Source organism: Botrytis deweyae (genome assembly GCF_014898535.1).
Source record: "Botrytis deweyae strain B1 chromosome Unknown BDEW_028, whole genome shotgun sequence".
Lineage (NCBI taxonomy): Eukaryota > Fungi > Ascomycota > Leotiomycetes > Helotiales > Sclerotiniaceae > Botrytis > Botrytis deweyae.
In genome coordinates this window covers 20,983-33,831 of record NW_024066235.1, presented here as the reverse complement: position 1 = coordinate 33,831, position 12,849 = coordinate 20,983, and the positions used below count along the sequence as shown (strand labels likewise).

At 42.5% G+C, this 12,849-nt stretch overlaps 5 protein-coding genes across 5 annotated transcripts; 1 reads left to right on the top strand and 4 right to left on the bottom strand.

Annotated features, from left to right (window-relative positions):
• Positions 1-417: 417 nt before the first annotated feature.
• Positions 418-1,245, top strand: EAE98_009401 (uncharacterized protein; the record flags this gene model as incomplete). Its single annotated transcript, XM_038957022.1, has 1 exon — positions 418-1,245. The coding sequence occupies one exon, from the start codon at positions 418-420 to the stop codon at positions 1,243-1,245; it is 828 nt and encodes a 275-aa protein (XP_038806495.1).
• Positions 1,246-1,584: 339 nt separating this feature from the next.
• Positions 1,585-2,856, bottom strand: EAE98_009400 (uncharacterized protein; the record flags this gene model as incomplete). Its single annotated transcript, XM_038957021.1, has 1 exon — positions 1,585-2,856. One exon carries the CDS (start codon positions 2,854-2,856, stop codon positions 1,585-1,587), a length of 1,272 nt encoding a protein of 423 aa, XP_038806494.1.
• Positions 2,857-3,920: 1,064 nt separating this feature from the next.
• On the bottom strand, positions 3,921-5,492 carry EAE98_009399 (uncharacterized protein; the record flags this gene model as incomplete). The annotated part of the gene is made up of 6 exons (XM_038957020.1): positions 3,921-4,377; positions 4,444-4,638; positions 4,704-4,882; positions 4,949-4,984; positions 5,041-5,109; positions 5,250-5,492. The coding sequence occupies 6 exons, from the start codon at positions 5,490-5,492 to the stop codon at positions 3,921-3,923; spliced, it is 1,179 nt and encodes a 392-aa protein (XP_038806493.1).
• A 2,067-nt stretch (positions 5,493-7,559) lies between these two features.
• Positions 7,560-8,701, bottom strand: EAE98_009398 (uncharacterized protein; the record flags this gene model as incomplete). The annotated part of the gene is made up of 2 exons (XM_038957019.1): positions 7,560-8,162; positions 8,216-8,701. The coding sequence occupies 2 exons, from the start codon at positions 8,699-8,701 to the stop codon at positions 7,560-7,562; spliced, it is 1,089 nt and encodes a 362-aa protein (XP_038806492.1).
• A 1,904-nt stretch (positions 8,702-10,605) lies between these two features.
• EAE98_009397 (uncharacterized protein) lies at positions 10,606-12,546 on the bottom strand (the record flags this gene model as incomplete). Its single annotated transcript, XM_038957018.1, has 3 exons — positions 10,606-10,915; positions 10,975-11,516; positions 12,205-12,546. 3 exons carry the CDS (start codon positions 12,544-12,546, stop codon positions 10,606-10,608), a joined length of 1,194 nt encoding a protein of 397 aa, XP_038806491.1.
• Positions 12,547-12,849: the final 303 nt, after the last annotated feature.

The window sequence follows — 12,849 nt, the reverse complement described above, 5'->3', positions numbered from 1 at the left end:
CATAAGCTAAGTGGTCATCATAACGTGTTAGTATCATTCAAGTGGTGGATTTGGGTGGTACAAGTTCAGCCTTGGAACGTGGCTGGCTGTCGCTGTACTCCCCTCTTTGTAAAAGTATCTATCATGATGTAACGTCGAGACACTTTTCATCCTTGGCCGATTGTTTGTTCTGTGCGATCTTTGGCGATAGATGACTCAATCGATGTATGATAGAGCAGAGGAGTCAGTAAATCAATGAAATGAGCGATGAGATATAGTCATAATCGATATTACTCTACATTTGTAAGTATCCATGTATTTAATGTAAATCATCTGTCTGTCTCTCTTCCACGTCTATCCATCCACATAATTTCTACATCACAACAAGAAGTGCAGAGCGAGACCAAGGAACTTCACTTAATCCAGCCAACACCGAAAATGTCCGCTAGAAGGAAAGAATTCCATCAAGGAGCTTCCTGCGAACTATACCACACGAACTTGTCTTTCCAAGAAGATCTACAGCCATCTTTCGGCCCATCCAGATCACCCAATCCAAGCCAACCTTGCCCTCCTCGACATATAGGCTCCTGCTTTGAATCACCGAATCCAGATGATTCTTGCACTTATCCTAGAGACTGTTCCGAACCGGAAGACTATTCGCACCCCAACAACATTTGTCCGCCACGATGTATAAGATCTTGTATTCGAAAGAAGAATCAAGATGATTTATACAATGATCTTGGAGCGTGTGACGAAGAATCAGCGATTGATGATGATGCTCCAGGAACACGAATTCCTATAATCATCCCAAATACCGCCAGAGACATGAATGATAAACGGCATTCACATAACCAAGTTCAAGATGATGTCTATTTCCCACTGCCAATTCGTGCGGATCAGCGTCGCAAAAATCATCGCATCAGTCAAAATGACGAGGGGGAAAATATACCGCTGCCACCATCTTGCTCCTCATCTAATAACCCCGATTGCCTACCTCAGAATCCATTCTACAACAGCTCCAATGATCAGATTGATCTACTGACCGAGATACATAGACTTCATGAACGAATTGATTTACTGGAGAGCAACATTCCGGGACATGTGGAAACGACAGCTTATTGTCGATGCAGTTGCCATAGGTCAACACGACCTATGACGCCTCCACCGGATAATTATTGGCATGAAAACGAGCCACAACTATTTCCAGATCCAAGAAATGATTGGGATGAAAGTGGTGAGCCTGGTTTTTCCACTCCAGTGGTGTGAGAGTAGAGTACTCGAGGTGTTGAAAATTCGATGAGAGAGATTCTATCGGGTTTGAGGGAAGTGCGTCCTAATGAAAATTCGCGATACACAAGTTCTTCTTGATCGAAATGTTGGTCTGAGCCTACGTCAAGGTATTTGAGTAGAGATAACCCGTTGCGGGCAGAGTGGTGATGTAGGACGAATGAGATTTAAATAGTTTGATGCACGTAGAATGAATAGCCGTGTTGTTTTAGTCTCAGTCCATCCACTATATGTGATTCGAACTCATGCCAACTCCTAACAATTAGATTCCATTCGCCAAAGTCACCTGTCCAGGCTATAGATTGTATCCAAATAACCTCACTCATTTCTCTCTCCCTTGTCCTCATCTTTACCCGGCCATAGAACTTGCTTCAAAACCACAGCTCTAATATGCGCCGCAAAGACGAGTAACCAGACAATTACGAGAATAATTGTTAATCCACTTCCTACCCAAAGCACGCCCTCACTTTTGAATGCTTTCCCGATATTGATGATAACAATAGTAAATCCCACATTTGGGAAAACGAAAGCATACCACACAAGATGGAAACTCATCTCTTTTGCACCCGCCAAAACAGACACCATTGAAATGCAAAAGAACCAAAATGCTGTAGCCCATAAGAATACTGCAGCAGAGACTGCAATAATTCGGAATATGTCGGCAATGATATCTGGGTTCGTGATTGACGATATTGTAGTATACCCCGGGTATATTTTGGAGAAGTTTTCACTCATGCCCAACAATGCTAACCCAGTAAAACTAGGTGGTCCAACTGCAATAAACATTCCCGGTCTCGTGTTGGGTTCTGGCAAGCCATTTGTCATCAATCTTCCAATATAAGGTCCATACATGAAGACCGCGACAAAAATTCCCAATCCTTGAAACGTAATTCCAGCAACTAGCATAGGAAGTGCATGTTCAGGAGTTTGTGATCCTGTTGTAACGGAGGCGAGGGTTCCGCAAAGCATAACGGGAAAGATAGGAAGAATCCAGGCGGGAGTCATGGACTGGAGCGTTTGTTGTTTGGCAGCAAAAAGATAGCAATATTGACCGACAGCACCGAAGAATGTAAGGGCCGTATAGATCCAGAATATGACTCGGAGAGCCGTGATGAGCCATGGGCCACAGTGGGGAACGCCATATAATTGCGTGTTTGCAATTATACTCAACAAAGAAATCCAAAATGTTGGGAAAAAGAGGGATTCGGTAGCATCTTGCAATGAGGCAGAAAATGCCTTTGGATATAATATGAATCGTGCCGAAATCCCAGAACATAAGAGAACGAAAAGACATAAGTCCAAAATGAAAACGATGTCCCCCAAGATAGTTAGGCCATTGAATTTGTGTGGTGTGTTTGCGAGCAATAGAGCAATTCCTCCAGTGCTCATAGTAAGAGTAAACCACGCCCATGTAAAATGATGAATTCTCTCTCGAAATGTGATTTTGCCATTGTTGGCAACTGTCAACTTTTCGTTCGTGGCATGGGCAGTTCCGTCACTATCCTTGAAGATATTATCAGTTTGTCCTTCGAGATCATTCGTGGAATACGTCCGAAGATTAGCATCCCAATTCGGACGGTGAGTAGACATACTGGCGGTTTATTCGATCTAAACAGATATGCCAATGTGTTGTGAAGCTAACGATGATAGAAAGCACACTCTCGCCGAAAGAAGATGCAAGCTATGGGATGGAGCTTATGATGGAGACCAGTAATGTTTTCAGTCCAGATATATTAATTATCCATTCTGCAAGCACCTAGAGACATCGACAACTTGTCGTCATTTTTATGTATGTATTTGTCACAAAACAGTTGCGGTATCGAGCTACTCTCAACCTACTGATTCAAACAGAGTAAGGAGAGCAAAAGCAAAAAGAAAAATCATCAAAATACATAATTGCACCGAGACCTTTCCGACACTGACGTATAAAAAGACGGAGATCTAACCGTGCGTTGGCAGCTGATTAATCTCCAGTCCTACTCACGTGATACTCTCTTGAGCTCTACAATCATGAATCATGATATTGGGTGTTTGAACATAATCTGGTCACTCAACTATTTTTGTACTCGTGTGTGTTATTCATACCTACCTACCTAGGACCGATGTTTCGGTTGATGGGTTTGTCTGTCTGGCTGTCTTTGTGGTCTTGGCTGAACGGGCCCATAGATCACACATATCAAAAGTTGGGTTGGAAACACCGCACTAGCAGAATTCAGCAACCAAGTACCCGGTACCTTTAGCTATTAGAGCGAGAGAGATGGATATGACGCAATCATTGATCGAAGCATTAATAATGATTTCCAACTTTTCATATGAAATAACATCTTCGTTGGAAATGATTGTAGAACAAACAATCAACTTAAACCAGAACCATCAATCACGAGATCTATCACGGGATCAGCCAAACTATTATTCTTATATATTTATAAGATTCTTAACCTTGATTCTTGATTCTTCACGTACAACAGTCTCGAAGAAAGAAAGTCCAGAATCCATCTTCCGAAATTCCCTGTCCGTATACGAACAGACAGTAAACATTTCTTCTGGATTTCCACATACCCTATACAATGACGCCCTCACTCAGGAAAGCAGAAATAGAAACCCCAAAAAGCCAAAAAGCCAAAAAGCCAAAAAGCCCAATTGCACAACCAATGTTAAGTTTTCAATATACTCGTCCTACCACCAACATTTTTAATACTCGTCGCCTCATAGCTAACATTAAACTCTGTCGTTTTTCTCACCCCCTTTCCCATCTCCTCCAAGATGAACTCTTCGTCACTATCCCTAGGCGTATTCGTTGTCGTCTTCCCAGTGACACTCTTGATCCTACTGTCCCTTACACTACCATCATGACTTGGGAGTGCGTTCTTGGTTCCATAATTATCTTTCGAGAAGTTCACACCATATGCTGACGTTGTCGTTTTGTTGCGCATCAACCAGGGACAAAATTTTATTATGGGAGCTTTTAAGATTGGTAAAGAAGCGCAAATTATGGAAACATTGACTTCGAGAAAGGTCCATGAGTTTGACGTCGCTTGATAATACATTGTGTCCGTCGCAGTAATGGCTGGTCCGACTGTGGCCATTCGAACGACGGTGCATGCAATGACACTATTGGACCTATTAGTTTGATGGTGTACAGTCGGCAATTTAGCTGTGAGATCACTTGGTGCTTACAAAAACCCAAGACTAAACATTAACACCAATCCAAACTTTTGACTTAACGGAAGTTGAAGTCGTCGAATTTGATAAATTGGTAAGACAATAATTATCAAATCAGTTACTATCGCCATTACAGATGTGCTATACCAAACGTTTCCAATTTGTATACACGAACCAGGAAGAGTTTTATTCCACGATTTTTCGATGGGACTGTACAGTTTGATTAGAGAACATTCCACAAGATTGGAGTCAGACAAGAAGAGACGGTCACTTACTTGCATGACCAAATGGTGGCACTGACTGCTGCAATGCTGTATACAATGACTATTCCAATAGTGACAAAAGTTGCGATTCTGAAATTCTTCGAGGGAAATATCCGTAGGTAAAAAAGACAGATACTTATTTTCGTGAAGCATGAAGCGATTTTGTACAAAAGTTGAGCAGCAAAGAACCACTTCAAAATATTAGTTGGTGCTGGATTAATTGAGAATGGATATGAAAGGAAATAAATTGAACTAACTTTAAGGGCCTCGATCTTATGCTCTTTTGATACTTGCTAAGGGATGTCAGTTATGAAAGTCGTTGGAGATTCGGGGATGTGTAGATTCATACCGAGGTGTGCAGACCGAAACCATGTTTGGCTTCCATATTGAACGTCACTGCCATTGCAAGTGCCATTAGCTATACACGATTAGGCTCTGTCATCATTGCTACTTCGCGCTGTTGATATCTCCTGGTAATCCCAAGCTAAAATGGCCGTAAAAGACCTATGTCATGACTCTCGGCCTCCAAAGCAGCAAAGAGCAGAAATCTGTACATACCAATGCCGGCACAATGAACCAATCATCTATCTCCAACTTCTGCATAAACACTCTCGTCCCTAACCTCGCGCTGACAAAAAAGAGACTTAGACAAGCAAAGGCAATCGCCAAATTCGCAAGCTTTTTCCCCCTAGGATTAGGGAATCCATCGTCGATTGCATCTCTAGCTAATAGGGTATTGAGATCGAACTGAAGATGTGAAAGAAGCATCGTCGAAGGGCTAGGCAGATCTGTGGGAGGCATGATTTGACAAATTTTGACCGTGTCGAGATGCCTTTTCCTTAGCCAAACAATGAACACGCAGAAGACGAGCGTATGAGAGAGGGCAATGATAAACGAATATAGGCAAGATAGTCTGAGCGATTTGAAATTCACAGTGCAACACCTAAAAGCACTGTCTATCTACTCGTGCTGCCAGAAAGTATACAACTCCGACACTAGATGCACATACCACAAGATGGTAAACTACAAGAGGACTAACCTGGTTTTCATAGTGCCGGAGTTGTATACTTTCTGGCCGCACGAGTATCCCTCCTTCGATCCAAAATCTGCTACGAACTTTCACATTAAAAAGTGGGCACAAGAGAAAGGAAAGCTTGATGATTACGAATAAGCAGCTCGACCATTCACTGAAGAGGTCCAGTGTGCCACTTTACAGACTACTGCAAGCACCTACCTATATGAGTACCTGCATAATGATTTCTACGCACATTCATATCCACATTACCCCCTCAAACATGCCCCGGGGCAAGAAATCACCTTTCACGGAGTGTACGGAGTATCTTCAAAACCTTCCTCGGGCGTCATCCGAATCAGTCATTTGCGCTTGAAGATCAGAGCTCGATCTACTCTTGCAAGGCTTGCTTGCACTCCCTGTTTGCCAAGTCGATGCTTCCAAACCACCTTACAACAGTGGGATCTCCCAGTGTTTTCGATCCAAATCAGTATCTTAGGGCCGGCACTTTGAAGCATCCTTATTTCTAATGGGCACTTTATTAAACTCGTCTACCTTTAGAGTTTCGTGGGGGATTGAATGGAAGGAAAAAAATTCAATTAGGATCCTGCAAGGAAAGAAGTTAAAGCAATCTACTACCTGCCCCTGTCCATATCCATGCTTCCCCGTCCAAGGATACTATTAAGGCAAGAACCGTTGCTTGCAAGTACAGCAAAACCTCTCCATAAGGATCCCCCCTATAAGGATAACCTCTCTATAAGGATATATTTTTCGGTCCCAAAAATTTTTAGGGCTAAAAATGATCTATATCCTTAAAACCCTTCCATTAGGATATCCTTATAATTTCCGGTCCCGGAATCACATGTATCCTTATTGGACCAATAGAATCGTCAGGATTAATTATTATATAATTAATATTTCTGGATTCGAGAAAGATTTAATTGAAACTCTAAAAATGTCACGGAATATAGCCTGATCGGGACTAATCGGGAGCGGATTACTACTGTATCGGGATTAATCGGATACCTCTATACAAGGATACCTCTATATATCCTTAAAAAAGACTACAAAAACCGGTATCCTTATGGAGAGGTTTTGCTGTAGTTCAATACTCCAGCAGAAACTTTGCATTTCCCCTCGATATAGAAAAGCTTGGTTAAATAAACTTCTTTTCTCAGGCTCGCTTGGAGGTGTCAGACTAATTGGTACTAAGTAGTGGGCCCGTTGAAGAATAAGACATGGCAGGGCAGGGACTATCTGGCGGGGTTATCCCGACAAATTGCTTATTAGATGAGAATCACCGAGGAGGTGGAAGACTGGGAAAATTATGTTGAAAAATTGAAAAGGAGTCTTGATAGAAATGAGAGGACTTTAAGTGGCTCTGGCATGCGTGGTTCATTGTGCGCGTTTCCCTCTTGCGTAGTAAAATGTGATTGAGAATTGGAATTTGTACTTTTCATTCACATATACTTTTGAAATGGTCACTTCGGTAGACAATCAGCAACCGAGGTTGTCGATCATTGGGCAGCAAAGATAAGATGGAAACCTTATTATAATGACATTGGATGAGAACTGATGATTTTCGAGGATGAATCCCAAAACGTAAAGCATTCTCAACTTGAAGGTAATTCTATAACCAATACAATACCGGTACTGACATGGAAAGATATCATCCATATTAAGCCGCACACTAACTCAAGCTTTATTTCACGGCCTGGAAGCTCGGAAGTGCTTCCAGGGTTGAATATACGGTATATAAGATGAATGAACAACGCACATGATATATATTACGCTTATTTTCTTACCCAACACGGTCTCTAAGGATTCTGATATCTAGAATATCTGTCTCTACCAATCTAACAAGTGGTTTCTAAAAGATGCGTCTTCAGCGCTGCAACTGCCGCATCTCTAATGGTGTAATCAATCAATTTTCCAGTTCCCGGAGCAATAGCATCCATGAAATCATACGATGACGATAAGCTACTGAACCCGCCAAACTCTTGTCTGACGTCGATGACATTGATAAGACCTGTAGAACTAACAGTGAAGTTACTGCCAACACTTATTTCTCCCGAGCTCGATGATGTTGCTGATGTATATTCAAGCGCAGCAACTTCGGCCGTGACGCCCAGCTGATTTGCGATGGCACATTTGACGCAGGCTTGGTTGGTAGAGTTGAGAAGATATAGATTAGCGGCGTACATAGCGCTAATAAATCGAGTCAATTTATCGACTTGAGTAGGATCTGAGAGTGCGGCTTGACTGGTGGTGAAAGCAGAGGAAGAGACAGGATTAACAAACTCGCTAACGGTTGCGAGAATATTGGGCTTCTCGGAGGCGTCGAGAACTTTTCCTTCGGCTGTGAATGGATATAGGAGCATTGTTGCGTACACTTCTGTTCCGTTGGGAAGGACCCCGGCGATGAGGTCTGCGTATCTGAGAGGGGTACCTCCAACGGTCTAGATTCGTAATTTTAGCTAATATTTCACAAACACGAGCAAAGAGAATGTACCATGAAGTAGTAATCGCCATTGGATAAGTAGAGACCATATTCGCTCAAAACTTTTTGTAGTAGGTATGCATATCCACTAACTGGTGAATCGACAATTAATGGCTTCCCTTTCAAATCTGTTACAGATGTGATATTTGGAACGGAAGCAAGAACCAAGTCAGGACCCTCATCTAATTGACCTAGAACCGTAAGCTCTTCGCCTGAGTTCAATCGCAAATTAACGGCATTGTCGATGGTTCCGGTCAAGATATCGAAAGCGCCATTGAGAGTTTGTGCATAAGCATAGGTAGAGTTAGGAACCTGAGTGTAAACGACATTCAAACCATAAGCCGCAAAAAAACCTAGTTGTTGGGCGACAGAGTAAGTAGCGGTTGGCACAAATGCACCATAATTGATGGTAGTCAAAGGTGTACTGGCGTTTCTATATCCTTGGGTCTTTAAGGCCGCTGCAGCCCCGAAATAAAGTGCGATTGGTCTGAACAACATCCTGAGATACTTGGGAAGGGATCAGATGCCGATGACTAGATGTGAAGATGCCTTGTGATTCTGTAGCGCGGAAATTAAATGATCTTGCACAAACACAGAACAAAGACTTGCAGACGGAAAACAGATTGGTACAGAAAGCAGTGAAGGACGAACAAGGAGTGTTGCGATCAAAATTATGTGAGCACTTGAGTTGCGATCTTATTGCATTCATCCAGTCCCACTTTCGGCGGTGAGCTTCAGTAGGATGTGATCGCTAGAGCCTAGTTTTTGAATATCCATCTTGCAAAGATTGTATTGGAGTAGGAATGATAAGAAGCTTGAGAACTCTCTACGGACTCTATAGTTTGAATTCCATAGTTGGATCGTTTTCCGGATTCACACGCGGAATCTCATATCTCACACCTATAGATTATTCCCTGTTGACTGATCGCATAGACCAGAAATCAGGGAACATTCACACGATTCTGGCATTTTCTCGATAATGAACGCCGAGGTCATACTATTAGGATATTGAAGAGATGAAGAAAGTGGATATCGAAATGAGGGAATTGTTGGTTTGAACTTTGAAGATTGTTAGGCTCGGGAAGTCAAGCCTTGCTAGTGCCGAATCTTAGTGCCCCTGACATCTCCAAGCGGGTGGCACCCCCTGCTTCGGTAGTCTACTTCCGATACTTCTTGAGCTTGCCCTGCGTCCCCCCAATTTCCTCTCAATTTGCGACAAACGCGCCTGCGGAGAAGAAGCTTCAACTGATCATTGTTGACTACCTTTCTCTCAAATGAACATTCATCAGCGTAAGTAACTGTATAAAACAACATGGATAACCACGGCGTGTAGATTGAGGACGAAGATCAATCAAGAAAATCTCAGTCTCATGAAAAAGAAGTCTTCCGGGAAATCTTTTTCTGATGTGTAATTCAGACTATAACAATCGGCCCCAGGCTCTGTATATTCTTTAATATCAGCGGAATCCTTGTACCTTGCACCAAATCGTTCGTTGAGATCAGAACGATCCAGAACAATTGTACCACGGACCTCTCTCTTGACTGGGAAAAGGCGAGAAAGGGACTCAAAATAGTGTATGTGGGGAAGTAAGGTTACCCGCTGTCAGTTGGATTTTAATGCGAACAGACCGTTGGATATGAACTTATGATACCACCAGCACCTACCTAGTAGGGAATTTATTTCTCATCACACGGGACATGGAATTTCCTATTTACTCCAATTTCTTTGACAAAATTTCGATCGGATCACTTTTCTTGATGTAACAGCGATCGAATTTTGGTGACTGTAGTTCCAATCAATGGCTTCCTTTTCTGTCTATACTATTGTTGGGTCGTTCATCCTGGTAATTAATATCATTTTCCATCCATTACAATCTCTATTTGCCTGCAGTCTTGCTTCTTGCCTTCACCTTTTCGACTATTTCTTTACCACTTTGACTTTCATAGCACTCGACACCCCCATTTACCTAGACTCTGTGCTATTTCTCTCCCGCAGCCAGTTTTCAATTTCTTGCCTTTTTTCTGCCTTATTTTTGACCGTTTCCGTCAGCTCATCTCCATCTGCTCTGTCTTTCTCTTCAATCATCTGTCTTCCCTCGTCAATACTTCTAGTCGAGGCCATGATGATTTAAATACTTTCCCTGTAACTTCCCCACTCTTAACATTCCAAGATGAAACACGTATAACTTGTCGAGAGATTATTTCACATCATTGTCATTGCATTTTCGCCATTACAAATTAATTATGCTAAAGGGCACCTTGGAAATGCAGCTCAATCTTATTCTCTACATTCGTAAAAAAGTATCGACATCCTTTTGATAATACTTCCTACATGCCACAAGTCTTCATTAAGCTCAAAATTCTGACTTGCAATCCACCGTGTATTTGACTTCTCTTCTCATTTAGTACAACGATTCACAAGACCAACTCTCTGGGGCATCTACATTGCCTGTTCCATCGTACTTTGCCTGGTTGGGAAATGCACAAATGGGACGCTGTTTTGCAACCGTCAAATCATCATTGAACTCAGTTGCGATGATGCTGTCAGGCGCAGTACCATTTTCAACCCATGTCATAAGAGCAAGAAGAACATCATGGCGGGGATCAGAATAGCCGGGTGTACTGTGAGCTGAAGTACTCAGAGTAGCGGCCTGATTGGGGCCTGCAAAGTACCAGGGAGCATTCATTGTAGAAGGAGTTCCAGTGCAATGTCTGTAGATGAGAGGTTAGTCTTTTGCAACTGAAGTACATAAGAATGGGGAGAAACTTACTCCAGACCAGGCACTAAGAAGAATCGGTACAAATTATCAACTTCTATACCCATCGGGGCCAAAGTTCTCGTAACATGATCGTGGAAATACACACTCGCACCAGGAGCAACAGTTCCGTCAGCCAATCCATGGTAATGGAGTAGTTTTCCACCACGATTATAAAAGGGCGAAAGATCGAAGTTGTTGGCTGACGAATTTCCAGGATCTGTAGCATCGGCGTACTCGACGGTCTCGTAAGAAAGATCGGCGGCGGTTAAGTTGGTAAGTCCCAAGATGTTTTGCATGTACCATAATTGATTCGCCGAACTTGATGCGCTACCATCTCCAATATTACCACCGGCCCAGGTCTCCTCACTCCCGTAGAGGACATGACTGAAAACGTAGGTTTGATTGACATCGACCCAGTCATTGTAAATGGACAGAAGGGTGTCAAGTTGTGGACTAGTAAGGCAGAAAGTAGTCTTGTTTGCCGTGCAAACCAGGGTCAAACGATTGAGGTTGCAGCCAAGAGGATCAGATATGATCGAATCAGTCAAGCCATCCTGAGGATCGCATTGACGAAGTACCTCCTCACCTATAACACTGAACATTGATGTTGGGATAGTATGCGAGGAATTGGCTGGTGTCGGGATATCGATCATGTGATCTAAGAGGGCACTGTATTGCAACTAGCGTATGTACTAGCGTATGCACTAGCGCTAGCACTTCTACTATATTAAGTACTAGCTTCCCATAGTAATAATGATCAAGCATGAATGAAACACAATAGACTAAAGTACTATACACTTTATCAACCCAAGTTGATACCAACAGCTGGTGATTGATAGAGAGTTTGCTTCAAATTCCAAAGCTGGTTATGAGTAGTCCACCAAGCTGGGCAACTAGCAGCAACTCCATCATAATCTTCTGGGAACATTTCTAATTCCTTTAAAGATTGGCGACCTCCTGTTGAGCATCCGGTGTAGTAGTTATACAAGGGAGCACTTCCATACCACTTTTCTGTGAGCATCTTACCAATCACAGTCATCTCATGGTTTGCCCGCCATGCCTAGTCAGTGATAGACTCAGGGTTTCCAGTCCATGAACTACTCATATCAGAGTCAGTGTGACCAGTATCGGTTTCTACAGCTGCAAAGCCATATCTCATACCAGTGGCCTAATATCAGAATGTACTAGTCAGTGGAAGGAAGGAAGAGGGAGGTATGCAGGAACGGCTCAAGCTTAACTTACCACATCGATGTAATTGATTCCCTGACCACTTTGAGCAGCTCCAAAAAATCTACTATTCCACTTGGTAGGTAACATCAATATGAAACTAAAATGAGTATTGACCTCAGTAGTGATGTTTAGTTGAACGGCACAGTTTGCAGGCATGCCAGTTGGGATTTGGCGGCTGGAACTCGGTGAAATAAATGTGGAATTGTCCAAGTAAGCTACTGCAGATAATACTTGTCCAGAAGTTTCATTAGCAGCCAAAAACGACTGGAAAGTTGAAATAGAACAATTGAACGTCGAAGCCATGCTTGTTGCAGCAATAGGTAGCATAGCTACGACCTGGTGTAGGAACTTCATGATCGAGAGAAGTCTCCGCTTAAACCTCGCTGAAATTTTGTAAATGCAAAGAAGGCGTGAAGTTTTCAAGAATCAATGTTGTTCTGCATACTTTATATAGATAATTCCATTCTCCTTGCTAGAGTCGACCAAGAGAATAAATTACACTCAAGAGGGTCTGTCAGACCACGAAATACGGGTACTTTGAGATAAAGTACCATCATTGGACCGTTATTGGGTTCTCAAGCTCCTCTAGACCTTATATAAGTAAGATCTATGCTTGATCAGTTGGTACCTGCATAGACGACCGCTTTGAGAAAAGCT